The 20,173-nt window shown below is 48.5% G+C and overlaps 1 protein-coding gene across 2 annotated transcripts in view; it reads left to right on the top strand.

Annotated features, from left to right (window-relative positions):
* The first annotated feature begins 13,733 nt into the window (after positions 1-13,733).
* LOC140189267 (pecanex-like protein 3) overlaps positions 13,734-20,173 on the top strand; it is a 122,196-nt gene continuing 115,756 nt past the window's right edge. For both annotated transcript variants that reach the window (XM_072245962.1, XM_072245961.1), the window contains exon 1: positions 13,734-13,971. In XM_072245962.1, coding sequence (XP_072102063.1) covers positions 13,819-13,971 — 153 coding nt within the window. In that variant the 5' untranslated portion in view covers positions 13,734-13,818. The remainder of the gene's footprint in view (positions 13,972-20,173) is intronic.

The raw sequence follows: 20,173 nt of genomic DNA, 5'->3' as shown, positions 1-20,173 counted from the left end.
CTGGGGGAGGGGGTAGAGTGACATTGGGATAGAGGAAGGGAGGGGGAGGGAATTACCGGAAGTTGGAGAATTCTATGTTCATTCCAAGGGGCTGGAGACTACCTAGACGTTATTTGAGGTGTTGCTCCTCCAACCTGAGTTTAGCCTCATCATGGCAGTAGAGGAGGCCATGTATGGACATATCTGAATGGGAATGGGAAGCAGAATTGAAATGGGTGGCTACCGGGAGATCCTGTCTGTTTTGGGGGACGGAGCGGAGGTGCTCGACGAAGCAGTCCCCCAATCTGCGTCGGGTTTCACTGATGTAGAGGAGGCCGCACCGGGAGCACCGGGTGCAATAGATGACCCCAACAGACTCACAAGTGAAGTGTTGCCTCACCTGGAAGGACTGTTTGGGGCCCTGAATGGTGGCAAGAGAGGAGGTGTGGGGACAGGTGTAGCATTTACTGGTGCAGCATCTTTCCCCTTACTGGTTTTTCACCTGGAACCTACCAGCCTTCTCCTTCCCACTCTCCCCCCACCTCCTTTATAGGGCCTCTGCCCCTTCCCTCTTCAGTTCCGACAAAGGGTTCCGGCCCGAAACATCGACTCATCGTTTCCACGTATGCTGCCCGACCTGCTGAGTTCCTCCAGCGTGTTGTGAGTGTAACTGATTCTTTGCGGGAATGGGACCCACTTCCGGGGTTTCGCGACTGGACGTTGTTCGGCACAGCAAGGGCTCGGCCTAAGAGCTCCGCTTGCCTTCGGAGGGCCGAGGCTCTGGAGACGGGGGGTGGTGGGGGCAGGATTGTAGGTCAGTGTCCAGTCAGAAGACCGATGTGTCATGGGAGATGGAAGATTTAAGGCCAGAGACCTGAGATCTCTGGGCACAGAGCTCAGAAAAAAGTGACGCAGCGGACTTACAACATTGTAAACCAGCGAGTTGTTTGCTATGTCTCCCCTCTCGCTGTGAAACGGGGGCACCTCTTTCTCCCTTATTAGGGAGAGAGAGAGAGCCTGTGGTATGTCGAATACCGGGTGAACAAATAGTCCTTGGGGTACTGCAAGTCTGTGTTTTTGCTGCATGCTTGAGTGCTCGGTGACGGGTCCTGATGTTTTTTTTTGCCGGTGGGGGGAGGGAGGATTGTTGCTCACTGTGACGGGGGGGGGACGACTTTGGGGTTCTAACATTTAACTGTTATTCATTCTTTGGGGAGCACTCCTCTGTTCTTGTGGATGGTTGTGAAGAAAAAGCATTTCAGGATGTATATGGCTGCTTTCTCTGAACAGCGTTTCATGTAGGCGTGCTCAATGGTGGGGAACCTCAGGGATCTCTTCTGCACTCTCTCTCCACCTGTGCCCAGGTGGCTGGGACTGCGTGCAGTATTCCGCTCGCTCGCTCGTGATGTTCTCTCCTCCCTCCGCGGCACCGAGGCTGTGGGCCAGCTCCGGCTGCTTTCATTCTGAACGCTGTTGCCTGCTTTTACTGTTTGCAAGATTTGAGTTTTTTTTTCTCTCTCTCCGTACATTGGGTGTCGGTGTTTTTTTAAAATTGGGTTATTTCGGGTCTCTTGCCTCGTGACTGCCTGTAAGCAGCTGAATCTCAAGGCTGTATACTTGTACGTACTTTGGCTGTACGTACTTTGTCAATAAACGTACTTTGAATCTTTTGAAATTGAGGTCTTTTACACTTTCATTTTAAAATCTTCTTATTAATTATTATTGAAAATCAACAACAAAGAAAAATGCATCAAGATAATCAAAGCAACATATCCATATGTAGAATAAGAGTTAAACTATCAACCAAACTTAAACAGTATATCAATAATAATAAAAAAAAACGTTAAAGCTTTTTTTTTGGAAAAAAGAAAGAAAGAAAAAAAACCCCTAATAACAGAAAAAACAGGGAAAAAAAAAACCCATTTGAAGCACAAACCCGGAGCTATACGCCATACAAGCTTCCAAAAAAAAAGACATCAATCCGCCGACCAAATCCATATACCCAAGCATCAGAAAAGGACCATCTTAATTGACTCAAATCAAATGATAATAACGGGCAAAAGACCCCCACCCTTTCTCGAAGTCAAATCTAAGGATCAAAAGTTCCTAACTAAGTTTCCAAACTAAGACATAACATCACCTGACTGAACCATTGTATCAAGGTGGGAGCAAAGGCATCTTTCCATTTCAATAAAATAGCCCTTCTAGCCAATAATGTGACAAATGCAATTACGTGTTGGTCTGATATAGAAATACCATGAATATATTGAGGAATTATAGCAAACAAAACTGTCAATTTATTAGGTTGTAGATTGATTTTTAAAGCTTTTACACTTTCAAAGTGACCTCCCAACCGCGCTCCAGATGAATAAGATCACAAAGTATTCTTTTTTAGCATTGTTTTGTTTGTAAACCGCAGAGGGGTTCAGTGGATGGGAATGGTCACAATTTCCAGGAATTGGTAGTCAGCAAACCTGGCATTCGGTGACCAGGAAAATCCTTTTCCTTTATTGAGACACTTCATGTAGCCCCATGTAGGTCTGAAGTCTAATGTAGTGTAAGGGGGTTTCGTCTCTTATGTTACTGCATAGGCTAATTAAAATGGCTTCTTTGTTATGTTATACTTGGGAATGCTTCTTTGTTATGTTAAATGCTGAGAAGGTTTTTAGCGCTAGCTGTTTGTTTTGGGTTAGGTGGTGATAAGAAAATGTTACAAACCAATTGGGATAGTTGTTATGATTTTGGTGTATCTGGAAGATTTGTATGTGCGGGGTTTTGGTGGGAGAAGGTGGGAGAGAGAGAGAGAGAGAGACAGAGGATGGACCAGGTGCTGTGAGTCCGCTAACGGGGTCGGACCCCGAGGAGGGCGTTCGGCGAGGAGAGGAGACAGAGACGGACTTGTGTGGAGCGTCTGGTCGACCACCGTTGTTGGTCCCAGGCGGCCGGTCGAGGTGGTCCAAGGGGTCGCAGGGTGAAGAAGAAGGGTCCTGAGCTCCAACTGTTTGTGCACGAAGAGTCTGAACTTTGATAAGTGTGGCACCTTTTATTTTCCTTCTATATTTTATTCTCTATTAATTATATAGTTCCAGTAATATCTATAAACAGTAAATCATTTAATCGTATCTGGTGTATTGTCTGTTATTTGGGCGGGGTGGGGTACCTCACACAGCATCCACACAAACTATTACCCAGTTTGGCAGGGCCAAGGGCTGTTTCCCTAGACGACAGCGAGCCGAGCGACCCTGAGGCTGGCCAGGAGTGGCTACATAGTTTTATGTTGTTTCAGGTAGTCTGGTGTACTTTTGTGTTGTTTCCTGTAGCACCATGGTCTTGGAGGAACGTTGTTTCGTTTTTACTGTGTCCCGTACCAGCAGTTTATGGCTGAAATGACAGTAAAAAGCGACTCGAACTTGAACCTGCCTGTGGGCCGGCATCACAGAGCGCTGCTGCCATCTGCTGGCAGTACAAGGGATTTCAGTCAGAACAGAATCAAGTTTACCATTATTGACATGTTCGATAGATAGATACTTCTTTGATCCGAAAGGAAATTACAGAGTCACAGTAGCATTACAAGTGCACAGATATATCTCAAACATTGCTTGATACCTGTTATTGGAATTTTATCATACACTTCAAGATGAACACTTGATCTATCAAACTAATATGATGAGTCCCTTGTGCTTTGTCTGCCTGCACTCTGTCTGGAACCGAAACACTGTGCTCTGTCTGGTTTTCATTTTTAATACTGAGATACTTATGTGTGGAATGATTTGTCTGGATGGCATGGAAACAAAAGCAATTTACAGTATTCTGTACATATGACAAAAATAAGCCAACACATGCCTTCATGTTGAAAAGAGCACCGTTTTGACATCTGGTATCGCAAGAGGGGAGGAGGGTTAAATGAAGGAATACAATAGAAGCAGACACGAGAAAGAGACAAAAAGAAACAATGGAGTGAGAGCACAAGAGGTGGAAAGCCAGAGAGACCTAAAGGACAGAACTTGATTGTGACAGGCGTCCGACTTCCCCATCATTGGCGAACAAGTAAACAGTTTGGTGGCAGCATCGTGTCGTTGTAACAGGCAAGAAAATTGAGAATAATCCATCATTTACACTGAACCAATCTTCCGTCCTTGGACTCACTTTACACCGCACGCTGTCGGAGCAGTGCTGCCAGGATAATCAAGAACACGACCCACCCAGCCAACACACTTTTCATCCCTCTTCCCTCCGGGAGAAGGCTCAGGAGCTTGAAGACTCGTACGGCCAGATTTGGGAACAGCTTCTTTCCAACTGTGATAAGACTGCTGAACGGATCCTGACCCGGATCTGGGCCGTACCCTCCAAATATCCGGACCTGCCTCTCAGTTTTTTTGCACTACCTTACTTTCCATTTTTCTATTTATGATTTATAATTTAAATTTTTAATATTTACTATGGATTTGTAATTCAGGGAGCGGGAAGCGCAGAATCAAATATCGCTGTGATGATTGTACGTTCTAGTATCAATTGTTTGGCGACAATGAAGTGTAAAGTATAAAGTATGTACTGCATTGAACTGCTGCTGCAAAGTTAACAAATTTTCAAGACATATGCCGGTGATATTAAACCTGATTCTGATTCTGAACGGATTAATATCCCCTGATATGATGATGTCTGTTCTTTGTTTCTGTCGCTCCGCAGACTCTGGAGTTGCGGGGTGATCTCACCGAAACAGACGACATCCCTCCTGGGCTTCACAGGGGGCATGTTTCCCCTTGCCTGAGCATTTCACAACCGGCGATCGGAGCTTCGGGCTGTTCAGGACTGCGGAAAGGGAGAATTTTGCAGAGGGTGGTGAATCTTTGGATCGTCTGTGAAGGCTCAGAGCGGAGACCCGTCCAATTTCTGCTCCGTGGGAACTGAGGCACCGAGGTAACAGCATCCATCATCAGAGATCCCCACCGCCCAGTCCGTGCTCTCTTCTCGCTGCTGCCATCAGGTTAGAAGGTACAAGAGCCTCAGGACTCACACCACCAGGTTCAGAAACAGTTACCACCCCTCAATCATCAGGCTCCTGAACCAAAGGGGATAACCACACTCATCTATTGAGATGTCCCCACAACCAATGATCTCACTTTAAGGACTATTTATCTCATGTTCTCGTTATTTACTGCTATTTATTTATATTTGCATTTGCCCAGTTTGTTGTCTTCTGCACTCTGGTTGATCTTTCACTGATCCTGTTTACAGTTACTATTCTATAGATTTACTGAGTATGCCTGTAGGGAAATGAATGTCAGGGGTGTATATGGTGACGTATATGTACTTTGATAATTAAATTTTCTTTGAACTTTGAGCCATGACTTTCAATGGCTAATCGAGCAGCTCAAAGGGTTGGATGGGTTTCTTCCGGTTCTAATTCTTACTTTCCTTAGAACCTTGGGATGATTCTGTTCCATAAATTGACTACAGACACAGAAACTGCCAACAAGTGTTTGTGGACCCCCACCAGAACATTGCCGCTTTAAACAGAGCTCCACCCCCTTGGAAAATATTGATGGGTATGTGGATGATCAAAATTGGGCTGGATCAATAACTGAGGGGCAATCTTAAAGGCATCCGTTAGTCTTGCAAGAGCGTGGATCTGCGCCTGGAAAGTCTTCACTCTCCAGGGCGCGGGCCTGGGCAAGGTTGTATGGAAGACCGGCAGTTGCCCATGCTGCAAGTCTCCCCTCTCCACGCCACCGATGTTGTCCAAGGGAAGGGCATTAGGACCCATACAGCTTGGCACCAGTGTCGTCGCAGAGTAATGTGTGATTAAGTGCCTTGCTCAAGGACACAACACGTTGCCTCGGCTGGGGCTCGAACTCACGACCTTCAGGTCGCTAGTCTAATGCCTTAACCACTTGGCCACGTGCCAATCTACTCCTGTAGTATACAACTGATTTGTTATCCTCCACAGGATAGCGAACACTACCCATGGGGGTTGCTGTCACTGGGTGTTTCAGCTTCCAAATCACCTCAGGGCAGAGGAACTGTTTAAGTTTTTTGTTTGCATAGATTTTATTTACACGAGAGCTGCTCTGGCGGAGGTCTTTAAAATAAGGACACGATCCAGCTGGTTCAATTTAATATTGGAGGCTGTCTAAGGGGGTTTTGTCTCTTATGTTACTGCGTAGGCTAATTAAAATGGCTTCTTTGTTATGTTATACTTGGGAATGCTTCTTTGTTATGTTAGATGCTGAGAAAGTCCTCCCGCTAGCAGTTTGTTGAATCACATTACTGATAAGAAGATGCTATGAACCAATTGGGATAGTTGTTATGGTTTTGGTGTATTTGAAGATACTGTATGCGCGGGGTTTTGGGGCAGAAGGCGGGAGAGACAAGAGACAGAGGATGGACCAGGTGCTGTGAGTCCGCTAACGGGGTCGGACCCCGAGGAGGGCGTTCGGCGAGGAGACGGAGACGGACTCATGTGGAGCATCTGGTCAACCACCGGTGGTGGTCCCAGGCGGCCGGTCGAGGTGGTCCGAGGGGTCGCAGGGTGAAGAAGAAGGGTCCTGAGCTCCAACTGTTGTGCACGAAGAGATTGAACTTTGATAAGTGTGGCGCCTTTTATTTTCCTTTTATATTTTATTCTCTATTAATTATATAGTTCCAGTAATATCTATAAACTGTAAATCATTTAATCGTATCTGGTGTATTGTCTGTAATTTGGGCGGAGTGGGTTACCTCACACAGCATTCACACAAACTAATTACCCAGTTTGGTGGGGCCGAGGCTGTTTCCCTAGACGACAGCGAGCCGAGCGACCCTGAGGCTGGCCAGGAGTGGCTACATCTGTATTCAGAATACAACCTGAACTTCATACTCTTCACAGACGACCATGAAACGGAAGGGAAATCCGGAGAATGAATGACAGGAAAAAAACGTCAGAACCCCAAAGCCCCTCCCATGCACAAACAGCAGCATAAACATCGACTGTCTTCCCCGCCCCCAACTGTTCCAGCAGAAAGCATTAATCTCCCCGTCACCCACCATGGAAGCAACAGCAAAAGCCCCCAAAGAGCGGCCATGATCTACAGTCCGTCCAAAAGCACCGTTCACCCCAATAGTTCCACATGCCACCAGCTCTCTCTCTCTCTCTAGCAAAGGAGAGAGAGGTATCACTCCTTCCACAGCGAGGTAGGTGGGGGGGGGAGACGGACAGTTCGCTGTTCTGGTCTGCAGCGTCATATTTATTTTGAGGTCCCACTCGAGAATCGGCAGCAAACTCTCACCTGAGGGAGAGACCACCCGAGAACAGGGGCCTCCGACAGCCGCGCCCGCTCTCCCGCGGTGCCTCAGTTGGCGCCGCCGGCGAGAGGTTGGGCCCGCATGTGAACAGAAGGGTGCCCGAGAAGGGCCAGTGTCATCGGGCAGGATCATGCCCTCCATGCTCGCGGGCTGTTCGTCCCCGCGCCCGGGCTGCGCAGCACCCACACCAGGGCCGCCAGACCGAAAAAGCAGTTACGTCCCCCCCCCCCGAGCAGTGAGGCTCCACCCACAAACCCACCCCTCCACACCCCCCACAACCACCACTACTTCATCATTTCCTGTCAGAGTCGCCGTATGTACAGACACTCCTGCGCCCAGCGTCACGTAGTCACAGTCATACTTCATTGATCCTGGGGGAAATTGGTTTTTGTTACAGTTGCACCATAAATAATAAATAGTAATAACACCATAGATAGTTGAATAGTAATATGTAAATTATGCCAGGAAGTAAGTCCAGGACCAGCCTATTGGCTCAGGGTGTCTGACCCTCCAAGGGAGGGGTTGTAAAGTTTGATGGCCACAGGCAGGAATGACTTCCTATGACGCTCAGTGCTGCATCTCGGTGGAATGAGTCTCTGGCTGAATGTACTCCTGTGCCCACCCAGTACGTTATGTAGTGGATGGGAGACATTGTCCAAGATGGCATGCAACTTGGACAGCATCCTCTTTTCAGACACCACCGTGAGAGAGTCCAGTTCCATCCCCACAACATCACTGGCCTTACGAATGAGTTTGTTGATTCTGTTGGTGTCCAGTTCCATCCCCACAACATCACTGGCCTTACGAATGAGTTTGTTGATTCTGTTGGTGTCTGCTACCCACAGCCTGCTGCCCCAGCACACAACAGCAAACATGATCGCACTGGCCACCACAGACTCGTAGAACATCCTCAGCATCGTCCGGCAGATGTTAAAGAACCTCAGTCTCCTCAGGAAATAGAGACGGCTCTGACCCTTCTTGTAGACAGCCTCAGTGTTCTTTGACCAGTCCAGTTTACTGTCAATTCGTATCCCCAGGTATTTGTAATCCTCCACCATGTCCACACTGACCCCCTGGATGGAAACTGGGGTCACCGGTACCTTAGCTCTGCTCAAGTCTACCACCAGCTCCTTAGTCTTTTTCACATTAAGCTGCAGATAATTCTGCTCACACCATGTGACAAAGTTTCCTACTGTAGCCCTGTACTCAGCCTCATCTCCCTTGCTGATGCATCCAACTATGGCAGAGTCATCCGAAAACTTCTGAAGATGACAAGACTCTGTGCAGTAGTTGAAGTACAATCTATCTACTTATATAAGCTATCTTATGTTTTTCTTCTCTGTGGATTGTCACCTTGTCGTGGTGGAGAAGCTTGTGTGGTCCTGTGATCCCGAGAGCGATGCTGTCTGGAGCTATGCTCCTGGTAGGGTCACCCATGGCGGTAAGGTCGAGGGTGAGGTCCCTGACAAAGAACAATCCAACCAAGACCTCAGCGGTGGAACAGGCGAAGTTACTTCGAACTCAACGGCTGTGAAGGCGGATGAAGGCTGCGACAAATCCCTCAGCTCCAATCGTCGTGGTTTCCATGCCATTGGGATCAGTTGGTTGATTTGTGAAGTACCGTGTGCTTCTTGGAGTGCAACATCAAGTACACGTTAAACAAATACACGCACAGGCGTCTTCGCTCTGTGGGCCACTTCTTCAGAACGAAGACCATCATCCTCGACCTCGAGGGATAGCCACGACGACGACGACTTAGGTTTTTATATTTATTGTGTTTATTATTGTTATGCTCTTTATCTTACCATGTTTTTTTTCCTCGTGCTGTGCCTGATCCAGAGCAACAATGATTTTGTTCTCCTTTACACTTGTGTGCTGGGGATGACGTCAAACCATCTTGAATCTGCGGGGAGGGGGGAACGCGTGTGCGCCGTCTCTTGTCCCCCCCCACCCCCCGAGTGAAGGCCTCTGCCTCCCGCGCTGCTTTTGGAGGATGATACCGAAGTTCCGGGTCTACAACTTAACGGACCTGGCGGTAGCTCCTGCTTGATGTTTGAAATTCCCAGACAAGGGAAAAATCTGCAGACACTGGAAATCCAGGGCAACACAAGATGCTGGAGGAACTCGGCAGGCCGGGCAGCCAGGCAGGAGGACAGCTGGCGTTTTGGGCCGCGACCCTTCATCGCGACTGGGGAGAGAAAAGAAAAGACGAGGAATCTGAGTAAGAAGCTGCAGGAAGAAGTGCAAGGTGGCAGGTGACGCCGGGTGAAGTTGTTACGTACCCCGTAACTGGGTTGCCAAACCAGCAGAAATGGATCACTCAGTTGGAGGCTGGATTACTAGAACTAAGAAAGTTTTATTAAAGAAACAAGCAACACAGTACTCTTAATCCAAAGGATAATGAATGCAACAGTTCAGCAATGATAAACACACATGTACACAGAATTCAGATAACAGAATCAATCAAGCTCCATCGTTGTCTAGGGGTAAATGACCAGTTTCAAAGTGACACAAAGTCCAGTTCAATTTAGTTCAGTTCGCAGTAATCGTTGCCATGGCGATGGGCAGTGGGGGGGAGGAGAGAGAGCAAAACGAATGAATATTCAACACAGCTTCCACACACAGACCTTCGCAGTCAGCTGTCGGGCGAGTCCTTTGTGATGTCATCTGAGGTCACCGACCGTGACCCCTCCGTTTCCAGATACGACCGTTTCCCTGCGCTGAACCTGGCACCCAGGCAAGGGTGGACACACCCCAGGTTCCCGACGATCATGCCTTTCCACCCTGTGCGTTTATGGCTTGATCCTGCGATCAGCCGTCCAAAAGCTTCCCACCGACTTGTGAGAGGCGCACCGCTTCCAGGGTCTCGTTACCTCGGGTGTCGTGTGTGTTCTGCCTTAGCGAACCTGTTCCTTTTTATCCCCCTGCTGGGGTATCGCCTGTCCATCACTTCAAACAGTTCAGGGTTCAAAGGGGGAGCCGATCTTGACAATACCCAGACTGATGTCTCCTTCATTAACATCTCCAATTGCTGCTCCATTGTCTTCCTTATCTCTCTCTCTCCCGAAGACAGGCGGCAGACCAACTGCTGATCCCACAAGACAGCTAACATCTTAATCTATGTGTATTCTTGTCACAAAGTGAAGAGCTGGGAAGTCGACGGGTGAAAGAGCAACAGGGCAGGAGATGGGGGAATCTGGTGGGAGAGGACAGAAGGCCGTGGAAGAAAGGGAAGGGAGGAGGGGCACCAGAGGGAGGGGATGGGCAGGCTAGGGGATAAGGTAAGCAAGGGAAAATGGGAATGGGGAATGGTGAAGGGGGGGGGGGGAAATCAATGTTCCTGCCATCAGGTTTGGAGGCTACCCAGACAGAATCCAGCTCCTCCAACCTGAGCGTGGCCTCATCGCGGCAGCAGATGAGGCCGTGGACCGACGCGTCCGAATAGGAATGGGAAGTAGAACTGAAGTGGGTGGCCCCCCGGAAAATCCCGCCTTGCGTGGTGGACGGAGGTGCTCGACGAAGCAGTTTTCCAACCTGCGTCGGGTCTCACCGGTACTGAGGAGGCCACACCAGGAGCACCGGAGGCGGACTTGCAGGTGAAGGGTTGCCTCGCCTGGAAGCACCCTTTCCAGGTGAGGCGACACTCCTCCTGCGAGCCTGTTGGGGTCACCAGCTGCATCCCATTCCCACTCCAACATGCTCCTTTCTTCCCTGGTCTTCTGTCCTCTCCTATCAGCCCTTTATCTCCTTTCTCTAATCAACTTCCCAGCTACTTGCTTTCCCTTCTGAGGAAGATCAAAGATAGATAGATAAATATACTTTATTGATCCTGAGGGAAATTGGGTTTCGTTACAGCTGCACCAACCAAGAATAGAGCATAAATATAGCAATACAAAACCACAAACAATCAAACAACAATATGCAAACTATGCCAGATGGAAATAAGTCCAGGACCAGCCTATTGGCTCAGGGTGTCTGACCCTCCACGGGAGGAGCTGCAAAGTTCAATGGCCACAGGCAGGAACGACCTCCCGTGCCGCCCAGTGTTGTATCTCGGTGGAATTATGGCTGGAGTCCAACAGCAAAAAAGTTCAATATCCGGTCTACAAACACGTTCCTCGATTGTAATATGACCCGGATTGCACCATCCATTGTTAACCAGAACAGTAAGCACCCAACTCCTTTACGCTTACCGCTCTCAGTGCACCTCCGGTCAGCCCGAACGGTCTGGCAGCCGTCCATGGAAAAGTTTCGATCGGGGATGTCCTCGTGCAGCCCCGTTTCCAGTAAAACACATAACACTGCACTCCCGAAACGTTCTCGGACAATCTGTGAAAACAGAGGAGGCTGCAGAAGCTGGAATCTGGAGCCATAAACAATCTGCCGGGACGTCCTGATGCAAAGCTTCAGCTAAAAAAAAAATCCTGCTGTGGAACCTACTGAGTTGTTGCTCAAGCTAATCTGACAAATATCAGTTTGTCATCCAGATCATTAATGTAGATGACGATGTGGTTGATTGCATTAGCAAACTTGCAGATGACACCAAGATCAGGGTTGTGGTGGACAGCGAGGAAGACCATCAGAGCTCGCAGCGGGATCTGGACCAGCTGGAAAGATGGGCTGAAAAATGCATGGAGGGCAGGAGATGGGATGTTATGTTGAAGTTGCATAAGATGTTGGTGAGGCCGAATCTGGGGAACCATGGTCTCCTATCTCCAGGAAAGATGTAAACAAGGTTGAAAGAGTACGAAGAAAAAGGTTAGGACTTTATTCCTTGGAACACAATAGAGTGAGGGGAGAATTGATAGAGGTATACAAAATTATGAGGGGTATAGATAGAGTAGATCCAAGTCGGCTTTTCCCACTGTGTACAGTTTTGGTCTCCAAATTTGAGGAAGGACATTCTAGCTATTGAGGGAGTGCAGTGTAGGTTCACGAGGTTAATTCCCGGGATGGCGGGGCTGTCATATGTTGAAAGATTGGAGCGACTGGGCTTGTATACACTAGAATTTAGAAGGATGAGAGGGGATCTGATTGAAGCATATAAGATTACCAAGGGATTGGACACGCTAGAGGCAGGAAGCATGTTCCCGATGTTGGGGGAGTCCAGAACCAGAGGCCACAGTTTAAGAATAAGGGGTAGACAATTTAGAACGGAGTTGAGGAAAAACTTTTTCACACAGAGGGTTGTGGTTCTGTGGAATGCTCTGCCTCAGAAGGCAGTGGAGGCCAATTCTCTGGATCCTTTCAAAAAAGAGTTAGATAGAGCTCTTAAAGATAGCGGAGTGAAGGGATATGGGGAGAAGGCAGGAAAAGGGTACTGATTGTGGATGATCAGCCATGATCACAGTGAATGGTGGTGCTGGCTCGAAGGGCTGAATGGCCTACTCCTGCACCTATTGTCTGAGGTTGGAAGGGCCTACATCTGGAGGTCATGGGTTAAGAGTTTAAAGGTGAAAAGTCTAAAGGAATATGAGGGAAAACTTCTATCAAAATATTGATTGTTGGGCTTCTGCAACAATCAGATGAGAAGTTACACGCAGGTTGAGCAGAAGGAATAGGGACTAGTTTCTACTTTGGTGCCACGTTTTTACATATCTAAGCACAAGTTAAAAGAGATAAGCTGTTTCTATGTGGGACTGCTGATATCCACATTACATAGTAATAGGGAGCCACCTCTCTAATTGATAAGCGACCCAATTTAAATAGGGAGTCGCTCTGTTTTGATTAATCTTGCCTGCCTTTGATGGGCAGCGCCACGGACCAATAGTAATTCACCACGGATGATTGACGTACTCACTGTCCAGTCATCGATGGAAACTGTGCACCTTGCCGCCCTCATTATTCAAAAGGTGAAAATCAGCACTGACGGGAAAAAAGACGCCTCGGCTCTCTCACTCAAGGGACGTGAAAACAGTCTCCCGCGGGTACGGTTCTTAATTTCGTTCTCGCGGCGCTGGGATTATAAGAACCGTCGCTCTCAGTCGGAGTGACAGCACCTAAACGAATAGAAAAACGGAAGCAAAGTGATTGACAGGAAAGTTAACCAATGGTCCGCGTGTAACCGCACGTCGTTAAGAGAGTCCAATGAGGCGGGGCTTAGAAGAATAGTAATAAATTTAAAATAACATTTGTAAATAAGAAGTGTTAAAGTGGTAACAGCTAACTATTACACATCCTATAAATTCAATACGATTTAAAAAATATATATAATTTTAATTTCAGGTCGTGATCTCACGTTGACGTCGCCGTGAAGCGATAGCTCGCGCTCCGGCTGCTTCGCCCGCTGACCGACGTGGCGTCGGGCCAATAACGACGACCGCTTTCCTAACGGACGTGGATCCTGCCCAATAACCGACGCAAGGCCCGCCCCGGGTAGCAGTTCGGGCCAATCAGAGGGGGTCCATGGGGGGCGGGACAGTCTGATCGGCCGTTGTGTATGGGAGGGGGGGAGTGAAGGGGGGGCGGTGGGAAATATGGGGGCCTGGAGTCGGTGAGGAGGAGAGAGGCCGCCGCGGCGACGACGAAGACAGCCGCGGGAGCGGGCCGGCTGGGAGGATGGGCTCGCAGGTGCTGCAGATCCTCCGCCAGGGAGTCTGGGCCTCGCTGACGGGCGGCTGGTACTTCGACCCGCACCAGAGCAAGTTCTCCAACTGCTTCCACCTCTACGTCTGGCTCTTCCTGCTCTGCCTGCCCTTCCTGCTCTTCATGGTGAGTGCCCGGTCAAGGTGCGCCTTGGAGCGGGGCGAGGAGGTCCGGGGCTCCCGGGCTGGGAGGATGACCTGGGGAGAGGGGTCTGCGATCTCTGGGAGGTCCTGGAGCCAGGTCAGGAGATATCCCGGGCTTTAGGAGATCTTTGTGTGTGCTGGCTGGGGGGGGGGGAGAGAGAAGGAGATAGATAGAGAGAGAGAAGGAGGTAGATAGGACTGCTCAGTCTGCAGTCAAGGGTACTGGTCACCTGAGTTGTCCAGGCATGTGAAATCCTCCGGATGGGATCAGTGTCAGGTCCTGGTACTTGTCAGCAAGGGGAGTCCAGGGCACATGTGGACTTTTGAGGGGTCATTTTGGGCTGCAATGGAGGGTCTCCCTGCCCTCGTTCTCTCCCCCCAACCACCCCTGTCCAATTTTAATGTCTGGGTGGCGTTCTTCAGAAGCGTCCCCACATTCTCTGTGGGTCTTGGATCTTCCCATCCTCAGCCCCAGGTTTCGAAAGCTTCCTCTGGGTCCCCACCCCACCGTCCTGTCCCATCGAGTGGAAATGGAGATGGTGCAGGAAGATGAACAGGAGAGAAACTCTGAAGGTTTTAGGGAAACAAAAATAGATTATGACCATTGTGCTTGGGATATATCTACAATAGGATCATAAGCTTGTCACTGGGTTTGGAGGCTAGCGTGCCTCAATGACCCGGAGAGCTATGCTATGCTGGTTGGCGTCAGGGCTTTGTGCTTTGGCTCTTGGTAGGGTCACCCATGCCAAACAGGTCAAAGGGTAGAGGCCAGACTAAGAGTGGTTCTCTGGGTTCGGGGCTGACAACCCTGACTGGTCAAACAAAATTGTTACGGAAACAGCAGTGAAGAATCCTTCTACGTCTGAGTGTGACGGTATTCCTGAGCCTCCACCCGGGACTTGCGTGACTGACAGTCGTGAAAACTGGGAGGGAGCTACTGACACGATGAAGGAAGCCCTGAACACTGCCAGAGATCAGAGGGCCTTCATTGCTGCCCGAAATGCCGGCAGCAAAAATATTTTTGTAACTTGGGAAAGTCAGAAGACCCATAGTTCCCATATTTGAGGGAAATGCACCTGTTTGGCACACCACAGCCTGTAATTGTAGTCACAAACTTTTTTTGCTGGTGAGCTGTGCAGCAGAATAAAATATTTTCTATTCCACTTTGGATGGCTTCTGCCCGCGTGGGAGGTGGGACGGTCCCCAGTCCAATTTATCCAGTCCTGTTATTATTCAGCTTGCATCTCCTGCATGACCTGTTGTGATTCGGGGGATTTTCTGATTCAGAATCGGGTTTATTATCACTGGCATGCGTCGTGCACCGTGTCGTGTGACATCATCATTATGTGACGTGAGCGATCATGACCTTTCCATGACCATGATTGTTCTTGGCAAACTTTTCTATACAAGCGGTCCGCCATTGCCGTCTTCTGAGAGACCCCTGGCCATCATCAATACTCTTCAGAGACCTTCTGCCTGGTTTCAGTGGTCAGCTTCCGGAGGATTGGAGGGTTGCGGATGTTGTTCCCTTATTCAAGAGAGGGAGTCGGGATAGCCCCGGAAATTATAGACCAGTGAGTCTTACTTCAGTGGTTGATAAGTTGATGGAGAAGATCCTGACAGGCAAGATTTATGAACGTTTGGAGAAGCATAATATGATTAAGAATAGTCAGCATGGCTTTGTCAAAGGCAGGTTGTGCCTTATGAGCCTGATTGAATTTTTTGAGGATGTGACTAAACACATTGATGAAGGTAGAGCTGTAGATGTAGTGTATATGGATTTCAGCAAGGCATTTGATAAGTACCCCATGCAAGACTTATGGAGAAAGTAAGGAGGCATGGGATCCAAGGGGACTTTGCTTTGTGGATCCAGAACTGGCTTACCCACAGAAGGCAAAGAGCGGTTGTAGACGGATCATATTTTGCATGGAGGCTGGTGACCAGTGGTGTGCCTCAGGGATCTGTTCTGGGACCATTCTGTTTGTGATTTTTATAAATGACCTGGATGAGGAAGTGGAGGGATGGGTTAGTAAATTTGTTGATGACACAAAGGCTGGGGGTGTTGTGGATAGTGTGGAGGGCTGTCAGAGGTTACAGCGGGACATTGATAGGATGCAAAACTGGGCTGAGAAGTGGCAGATGGAGTTCAACCCAGATAAGTGTGAAGTGGTTCATTTTGGTAAATCAAATATGATGGCAGAATATAGTATTAATGGCAAGTCTCTTGGCAGTGTGGAGGATCAGGGGGATCTTTGGGTCCAAGTCCATAGGACACTCAAAGTTGCTATGCAGGTTGGCTCTGTGGTTAAGAAGGCATACGGTGTATTGTCCTTCATCAACCGTGGGATTGAGTTTAAGAGCTGAGAGGTAATGTTGCAGCTATATGGGACCCTGGTCAGACCCCACTTGGAGAACTGTGCTCAATTCTGGTCGCCTCACTACAGGAAGGACGTGGCAACCATAGAAAGGGTGCGGAGGAGATTTACAAGGATGTTGCCTGGATTGGGGAGCATGCCTTATGAGAATAGGTTGAGTGAACTCGGCCTTTTCTCCTTCAGAGCGATGGAGGATGAGAGGTGACCTGATAGATGTGTACAAGATAATGAGAGGCATTGATTGCGTGGATAGTCAGAGGCTTTTTCCCAGTGACGAAACGGCTAGCACAAGAGGGCACAGTTTTAAGGTGCTTGGAAGTAGGTACAAGGGGGATGTCAGGGGTAAGTTTTTTTACGCAGAGAGTGGTGAGTGCGTGGAACGGGCTGCCAGCGACGGTGGTGGAGGTGGATACGATAGGGTCTTTTAAAGAGACTCCTGGATAGATACATGGAGCTTAGAACAACAGAGGGCCATGGGCAAGCCTGGGTATTTCTAAGGTAAGGACATGTTCAGCACAGCTTTGTGGGCCGAAGGGCCTGTATTGTGCTGCAGGTTTTCTATGTTTCTAACCAGGACTTATGATATGCACCAGATGCTCATATGACCTTCCATCACTTGCCCCCACAGCTTCACGTGACCCGAAGCGTGTGCTACACCTCGCCCAAGGGCGACCTCCAGGCTAGCGGAGGGAAGGAGCGCCTCACACCTCCCCTGGTAGAGACGCGTCTCCACCCCGTCAACAAAAAGTTTGAGTAGAGCAAAAACAGTGAGGTGTAGTAAGTTCTGCCACACATCTTGGGCACGTATATTTATAGCAAGGGTGCTGAAGACTTCTGCGCAGTCCTGTATTCCCCAATGTGGAGCGGAGAGTGAGAGAGCATAGAAATCTACTGCACGTTACAGGCCCTTCGGCCCACAATGTTGTGCCGACCGCGTAACCCACTCTAGAAACTGCCCAGAATTTCCCTAGCACACAGCCCTCCATTTTGCTAAGCTCCGCGTACCTATCTAAGAGTCTCTTAAAAGACCCTGTTGTATCCGCCTCCACCACCGTCACTGGCAGTGCATTCCACGCGCCCCAGCTGGCAGGAACAAAGGATGTCGGGAACAGGGAGGGTGGAGCACGGCGGGAGGAGTGCCATGGGCAAGGTATGATGTGGGTGCAGACACACCCAGCCCTGAGACACCAGGCAAGGTCATTTGATTCCAAACAACTGGTTTATTGATCATTGCAGACTGTCTCACCGGTGCTTCCCGCTCCCTCCCCTCTCCCTTCCCCTTTTCCCAACCATGATTCCCCTCTCCCTGCCCCCTTCCCACTCTCAGTCCACAGTAGAAACCCACAGGAGAGTCAGGCTACGTCCACACTACGGCCGGATAAATTTGAAAGCGAAGCTTTTTCTCTTCGTTTTGACCCTCTGCCCACACTAAAACGGCATTTTCATCCCCCGAAAATGGAGATTTTCAGAAACGGTCTCCAGAGTGAATAAATCTGAAAACGCCTAGTATCCGTTGCAGTGTGTACGGGGTAACCAGAGGTTTTTGAAACCGCTGTCATGACGTGCCGGAACAGGTGGCGACAGCCGGGCATTTCATTGTTTTCTTATTATTACTTCATTGTCGCCAAACGATTGATACTAGAGCGTACAATCATCACAGCGGTATTTGATTCTGCGCTTCGCAGAACCTAACAATTTCAGAACAGACGGCAATGAGACTGAAGCCAGAAGAGTTAGAAATGTACTCACCAAATACTTTGACCCATAGCTTACTGAATAAATAAGTATACTCACTTTGCCCTGTTTTCTGTCCTTGCTTGTATGAAGGTGCTTTACCTATTTATGCAAGTACTTCTCTGACAATAGATGTGTAACAGCCTAATGTAACATTGTATGGAAATACGAGATAACACTGATGCAGACATGTTTTATACATTTAACAAGGTGCTTTATTAATGCAACAGAGTTGGTCAGTTTTTCAATGTTCATCGTCAGCCGGGTCGTACTGTCTGTGAACTCCCTGTCGGTTGCCTCCATACGCTTCAGTATTTGTTTTTTTTTAATTTAAGTCCTCTTGCGTGAGAGCCAAGAGCAATTCTTTTTAAGTTTTTCTACTCTGTAACTGGACAAACGAGCACTAAGTATATCGTTTCCTCTTCGCTTGTTTTCTGTGTGTCCTACGCATGCCCAGTAGAGGAGATTCGCCCAAATATCCGTGTTAGCGTGGACAGAGAAATTTAAAAAATCGCTTAGTGTGTACGCCTGTCATTTTTACTCGAAACCGGCGTTTTCAAAATTATCCGGCGCAGTGATGTCGTAGCCTTAGGTTTATCATCGCTCACATATGTCATGAAATGTGTTTGTTCTTTGTTTGTGGCAGCAGTATAATGCGATGCATATGTTGTTAACAGTCTTTGGCACCTTAGCCATATATATTTGTGCCTAAGACCTTTGCCCAGTGCTGTCTTATTCATGGATTGGGTTATTGTCCACTTAGTATTGTGAGGATCCCTCCCATCCATCCAGCATCATCTCTGACTTTCTACCATCAGGCAGGAGACTCCGATGCGCACAGAATGGTCAGGATGGGGAACAGTTTCTTCCCTCAGGCCGTCAGGCTTCTGAACTCCCTGCCGCATCGCATTCGAAGTGTCACCGGTTAATCTGTTCAGTACCTGACAGTATTTAATTTATGCACTTTATTTATGTGTAATTCATTTGGAAATCTTTTTTCCTTACTTCCCGAGGTTATTGTGTGTGCTACAGTGCTTTACGCCCTGGTCCGAGAAACGTCTCGTATGACGGTGTATGTGTATATAGTTAAATGACAATAAACTGGACTTGGTGGAGGGGAAGAATCTGTCCCTGAAACATTAACCGTGTGTCGTTGTGCTCCTGTGCCTCTGTGCGGGAAGGTGTATGATCGAATCATGCTGCTTGTTGGTGGATTTTAATGTTTTTATTTTTATTCCTTGTTTCTCTGCAACCCCGCTGCTTGCCTTCAATCCTCGTATCTGCCCGTCTGACTCCTGGATGTGCCCTCCGTCCTCCCCTGGAGAGCAAGCCAGACTGTTTGCAACCTCGGTGTCACGTATGACCCCACGGTGAACTTTCTCCATGACCTTGCTCAGCCTTACGGTGCACTGCAGTCTCTGCACCCTTCCACTTCCAGTCTCTGACACACTCCCTCCCCTCACCATTTTCACCGCTTGTCATGTCGTCAACTGTCTGGATTTGGAATTCTGCAATTCCCACCCCCACCTTTAGATACAGAATCAGATTTATTACAATAGACAATAGGTGCAGGAGTAGGCCATTCAGCCCTTCGAGCCAGCACCACCATTCACTGTGATCATGGCTGATCATCCACAATCAGTACCCTTTTCCTGCCTTCTCCCCGTATCCCTTCATTCCGCTATCTTTAAGAGCTCTATCTAACTCTTTTTTTGAAAGCATCCAGAGAATTGGCCTCCACTGCCTTCTGAGGCAGAGCGTTCCACAGATCCACAACCATCTGTGTGAAAAAGTTTTTCCTCAACTCCTTTCTAAATGGTCTACCCCTTATTCTTAAACTGTGGCCTCTGGTTCTGAACTCACCCATCAGCGGGAACATGCTTCCTGCCTCCAGCGTGTCCAATCCCTTGATAATCTTATATGTTTCAATCAGGCCCCCTCTCATCCTTCTAAATTCCAGTGTATACAAGCCCAGTCGCTCCAATCTTTCAACATATGACAGTCCTGCCATCCTGGGGATTACCACCGACATATGTGGTGAAATTTGTTGTTTTGCGGCAGCAATACATTGTTCAA

The sequence above is a fragment of the Mobula birostris genome, chromosome 28 (assembly GCF_030028105.1).
Source record: "Mobula birostris isolate sMobBir1 chromosome 28, sMobBir1.hap1, whole genome shotgun sequence".
NCBI classification, from domain to species: domain Eukaryota; kingdom Metazoa; phylum Chordata; class Chondrichthyes; order Myliobatiformes; family Myliobatidae; genus Mobula; species Mobula birostris.
This window is presented reverse-complemented; position numbering and strand designations above follow the sequence as displayed.